The 5,436-nt window shown below is 61.3% G+C and overlaps 1 protein-coding gene across 1 annotated transcript in view; it reads left to right on the top strand.

The window, feature by feature from the left end:
* The window catches only part of IL10RB (interleukin 10 receptor subunit beta), a gene marked incomplete at its 5' end in the record, with an annotated part of 9,162 nt that extends 5,032 nt beyond the window's left edge, over window positions 1–4,130 (top strand). Inside the window, 3 exons of the mRNA XM_014450869.2 lie at window positions 1,782–1,929; window positions 2,475–2,535; window positions 3,829–4,130. Of these exons, the coding sequence (XP_014306355.2) occupies window positions 1,782–1,929; window positions 2,475–2,535; window positions 3,829–4,099 (480 nt within the window). The remainder of the gene's footprint in view (window positions 1–1,781; window positions 1,930–2,474; window positions 2,536–3,828) is intronic.
* Window positions 4,131–5,436: the final 1,306 nt, after the last annotated feature.

Below are 5,436 nucleotides of genomic sequence, written 5' to 3'. Positions count from 1 at the left end.
GCGAACAGGACCTGTGGTCTCTCTCGCCTCAGATGCTTCCAGAGGCCCGAGTTAGGTCCCTAACTGATAGCAGACGTGGCTTTAGAAACGCTATTGCTTCCTGATGGGAGAGAGGGAGAAAGTGCAGCCAGAAGTTGCCCAGAGGGAAGGAGGGCTGGAGAAGCCATGGGAGGGCCCCCCGCCCCGGCGCTCCGCTCTGCCTCCCAGGGTCGCCTTTGACAAGAGGGATTGGATTTCCAGAAACGAAAGCCAGGAGCTGGGGCTTTTCTTCTTGGTTTTAATTATTCGGAGTCACACCATACCCTTCATGTACCCGACGGGTATAATCCAATTCCTTCCCTCCGTGGATTCAGCTTCTCATGCAATAAAGGGATATCAGCAAGATGCCGACCAACCCAACCCCCAAAGGAAATAACCAGCTCCCAGCACAGCACAGGTCTGTGCCCACTTTCCGTGGACGTCCCGTGCCTGTGACAGATTTCCGTGGTCCCTTTCATAGGCAGTTCCAACAGGAAGGACATGCGAGGAGCAGGTGCTCCTTGTACCCTGTGTTTTGCCAGAAACGGCTTTGGATTCTCAGATTCAATCGTGATGTTTTACATTCAGATCGAGCTAAGAGGGGTCGGGGAGGCCCCCTCCAGGCAGGCGGTGGTGTGGGCCCTGCGGGTGAGGTGGGCCACTGGGGGGGGGGGGCACCCCAGGTGCACGAGCAGAGGGAACCCCAGCAGCCAGGCTCAGACTCAGACTCTTGACTTGGAAAGAAAGTCACACTGAGTCTCACTGTAGATGACCGTGTATCAGTCAGCTCGGGCTGCTGTAACAAAACACCCCAGGCGCTGACCTCAGGAACAGGGTGATGGCCTCCAGGTTCTGGAGGCTGGGGGGCAGGTCCCGGCATCTGCAGGGCTGGGTCCCTCGAGGCTGAGGAACCGGCTGCTCCAGGCCCCTCCCCAGCCTCTGCTGGTCGCTGATAACCTTTGGCTCCTGGGCCTGTAGCAGCATCGCTCCCATCTCTGCCCTCGTCTTCGCACGGCCGCCTCCCTGCGTGCGTGTCTGTGTGTACACGTCCTCTTCGTATAAGGACACAGGTCATGCTGGCATCCTCTTAGCCTGATGGTCTCCTAAGGATGTCATTGTACCCTGACTGTCCCTATAAAGCCCACACTATGTCCAACTGGGTCTCTCTCTAAGGCACAGGGGTTAGGACTCAGCGTGTGAACTGGGGGGGAAGGGGAGTGCACAATGCAACATGTACAACTAGTAGATCCTTTTTGAAAAGGAAGTGGGATGGTTTGTGTGTCGTTTAAAGAATTGAAGAAACACATCTGTGCCCTGGCCGGTGTGGCTCAGTGGATAGAGGGCCAGCCTGCAGACCAAGGGTCCCGGGTTCGATTCCGGTCAAGGGCACATACCTTGGTTGCAGGCTCCTCCTGGCCCAGGCCTGGTTGGGGCTCCTGCAGGAGGCAGCCATTCAATGTGTCTCTCTCATATCGATGTTCTCTCTGTCTTTCCCTCTCTCTCTCACTCGCTCTAAAAATCAATGGAAAAATACCCTCAGACGAGGATTAACAAGAAACACGTATGTGAGGATCAGTCAGTGCTTGCCCCCCTCTCAGAAGGGACAAGGGACCCCGGGATGAACGGGGAGACGTGCGTGGTCCCTTCATCTCCTGCCTTGAGCCTGACGTTAGGATTATACCTGGAAGCGGGGGTGCAGGGGGAGGGGGGCCCCATGTCCCTTCCCCGCTGAGGCCTGTTCTTATCTTTGTCTCCCTGACTAGTATCCAGTGACTTGTCAGTATGACTTCGAGGTCCTCAGGAACCTGGAGCCGTGGACCACCTACTGTGTTCAAGTCCAGGGCTTCCTTCCCGATCGGAACAAAACCGGGCAGTGGAGCGAGCCGGTCTGCGAGGGAACCGTCGGCGACGGTGAGTCTGCGCTCTCCCGCGACATGTCCGAGAGCCGTACACGCGCCGCCGTGCGGGCAGGCGGCCCCTCCACGTCCCCGTGCAGCCCAGGCTCCCCAGGTCCCTGCCTGGTGGGCTCCGTGCTCCTGGGAGCAGGGCGCCCGGCTGGGGCCACAGTCACAGCCAATCCCTCCGAGAGGGAGGCCTGCCCTGGGCTGTCCCTGTGCGGGTCCCAGGGCACTGCCGCTGCATCTGTCACCGGACAACCAGGGTCCGGCTGCCTGTCACTCCCTGAGTCAATTCAGCAGAGATGGGGTTGCATCCTAGATGAGCGTTTATTCCGATCCTGCCGGCAGCGCGGGAGAGCCGGGGGTCACCCACAAAACCTGCTCTGCACCCCCCGTAAGCCGGCTGCTTATTTGGTAGAAGGTCTCAGATTACGTGGGAAGGAGGCAAAAGGGCAAAGAGCAGTTTACCGGTAAGGCGGCTCGGAGACTGGCAAAGGCCTGTGGGTGTGCAAAGGCCCGGGGCCTTCAAAGGGCTGGCGGCTCTGGTTTCTGCTACAGGCTGTTCATCCTTCCACGGTCACAGCAGCTCCCCGACGGGGAGGACGGGCCGCACTCCCAGGTGAGCCCTCGGGTCCTGGGTGCAGCCGCCAGCCAGGGGAGCCGGCGCCGTCTCTCCTCGGAACAAAGCCGTCACAGTGAACGGTGTGGCCAACGTTCCTGACGGTTCCAGCTGGTCCCCGCATTCTGTCTCTGCCCCGTCACATCCACGCTGGCTCAGCGTGTCGGCCCTCGGGTTCTTAGAGGCTGGTGTTTGTCACTGAACTCATCTCTCGCCCCATTTTGCTTTGTCTCACCTGCGGCTTTGCCCAGAGGAGCGGCGGGACCCTCGCCCCCTGGTCCTCAGAGTCAGAGGTTGGTGTGCTCCAGGGCACCCCTCCCCTGCCCCCTGGCTTCGCACCACCCGCCTGCAGGGCGCCGGCCCCTCTGGATCGGCCGGGCTGTTACAGAAGCTACTTGGCTGTACTGTCCACAAAGCCTGGGAAAGACTTTGCAAATCCCAGCTGAAATGGACACCCGGGGCCCGGGGCCGTGTTGCGCAGCTGTGCCCCAGGCCTCGGGGACTCTCAGGCTGAGAGCCTGCACCCCGGGTGCCTGAGGAGGGTGGTGTTTCCTTCTCGCCCCGGTGTCCGCGTTCTTGGCGCATTTGATCTTCCCACGCCTTCTTGGAGGGCTCGCCACACCTGCCCGCGACGGGCCCACTTGACCTGTGGTTAACCTCGTCCCACGGGAGGCGGCCGCTGGGCGCTCCTTGGGGTGCCGGCTGCTGTGCTCCGAGTTTCCGTCCTCGTCTAGCAGGGCGAGGGCGTGGGGCTGCCCGAGCGATCCGTCTGGAATGTTTGTGTTGTTCCGGGAGCGGCCTCAAGCTCACTGACCTGTGGTTTCCGGAATCATCTGGGCTTTTTCTCTGCTTTCGTCAGTGCACAAGCGGTTGGCGCGGATGCGGGACTCCTGCCCCGTCCCGTCCCGGGGCTCCTGACCGTGACCGGCAGCCTCGTCGGAGGGCGGGAAGGCTGCTGCCTCTGGGGGAGGGGGGGGGGTTCCCTGGCCACCCTCCTTTCTCTTCCTGCTGCCCCTCCACTGCCGCGCCCCCTTGTCCCCGGCCCCCGCCCACGGTCAGTGGCGAGGGGACCTGCCTGCCCCTCCCCTGGTCTCGGCCGCACCTTCAGGTAACCGCCGCCAGCCCTCGGGCGCCACCCCGTCCCAGACCCGCTCTGCGGTTTTCCTCCCTTTACTCCTCTCAGGAGTCATCTGGGCTGAACCTCGGGGGCCCCCATCCTGCAGAGTCATGAGAACCCCTGACCTTGCAATCACCCCTCTTTCCTCCAAACACTTGCCATCTGCCTTCCCACAGCGTCACGCAGGGCCCGGCTGTCCCCACACCCGTCCCTCCCACAGTGAACGCCAGCCTCCTGTGCCCCGGGCCAGGTCCTAGCAGGCCGGTGCCTCCGCGGCCGCATCTGTGCAATGGGAGGAGTCAGAGGTGCGCAGAGCAGCGAGCCCTGCGTGTATGCCAGGCCTTGTTGCTGCCCTCAGATCGCAGTAAAACCACAGCGCCGAGTGTTCCTAACGGGTTACCAGGGGTGGGCAAACTTTTTGACTCGAGGGCCACAATGGGTTCTTAAACTGGACCGGAGGGCCGGAACAAAAGCATGGATGGAGTGTTTGTGTGAACTAATATAAATTCAAAGTAAACATCATTACATAAAAGGGTACGGTCTTTTTTTTTTAGTTTTATTCATTTCAAACGGGCGGGATCCTGCCCGTGGGCCGTAGTTTGCTCACGGCTGGGTTAGACCATCAAGCTTGGTAAGGAGCCACGTAACTTGATCAAAAAACAATTTCTCAAGTATTTGGGGTCGATAAATGATCGCCCATTAACTAACGAAAAGCAACATTTTCTACAAGAAAAGGGGAAGGATGACCTGTTGAAAGGGGCGTTGGTCACACACCACTCGAGGTTTGTTCAGACGGGATGGCCTCGTTAAAGCTCGCCACCGTTTTCCCTGCGCGCTTTGTAAGGTCTCCCCTGCTTCTCCGGGAGGAAAGGGGGGTTCGGAGGGTGAGCTGACGCCCCAACGTCGCTCCCTCCGCTGGTCAGTGGCAAAGCCCAGGCCGCCTGCCCTGTGCTTCCCCCCGCAGGCCAGTTCCCGGGGTGGCACAGGCGCCGTCCCTGTCCCTGCCCTGTCCCTGTGGATGGAACAGAGACAGCGGGTCCTGCGCCGTGGTGGGCGGAGCTGAGCTGTGCAGGGCGTGGGGGGGGGGCTGGGCGCCCGGAGCCCCGGGCCTTCGGGAAGCAGGTCCTCTCGCCCTCTTCGCCCTCGGGGTCCTCGCCACGGCTGTGGTGTGTGTCTGAGTGGGGCTCCGGCCCGGCGAGAAGAGGTTTTTCCAGAGCAGGGGCTCCCTGCCACTGCGAGGGGGCGAGGGGGCGAGGGGATCGAGTTCTGGCTTGGGGTGTGTGTGTGTGTGTGTGCGTGTGTGTGCGCGCGCCCCGTGGCTGAAACCAAGCTCGGAAAAGGACGCCGGGTCCTCAAACAGCTGCTGGATTTCTCCCCCCCACCCCCCCCTCCGTTGGGATGAATGGGTGGGCCCTGCTCCCGGGTGTGCTGGGATCCAGTGGTGGGGACAGTGTCAGGTGGCCGTGGGGACAGTGTTAGGGTGGCCGTGAGGACAGTGTTAGGGTGGCCGTGGGGACAGTGTTAGGGTGGCCGTGGGGACAGTGTTAGGGTGGCCGTGGGGACAGTGTTAGGTGGCCGTGGGGACAGTGTGAGGTGGCCATGGGGACAGTGTTAGGGTGGCCGTGGGAATAGTGTTAGGGTGGCCGTGGGAATAGTGTTAGGGTGGCCGTGGGGACAGTGTTAGGGTGGCCGTGGGGACAGTGTTAGGGTGGCCATGGGGACAGTGTTAGGTGGCAATGGGGACAGTGTTAGGGTGGCCGTGGGAATAGTGTTAGGGTGGCCGT

Source organism: Myotis lucifugus, unplaced genomic scaffold (genome assembly GCF_000147115.1).
Source record: "Myotis lucifugus unplaced genomic scaffold, Myoluc2.0 scaffold_4518, whole genome shotgun sequence".
Taxonomy (NCBI): Eukaryota; Metazoa; Chordata; class Mammalia; order Chiroptera; family Vespertilionidae; genus Myotis; species Myotis lucifugus.
Note: the sequence above shows the minus strand (reverse complement) of the source record. Positions and strands in the feature narration are given on the sequence as shown.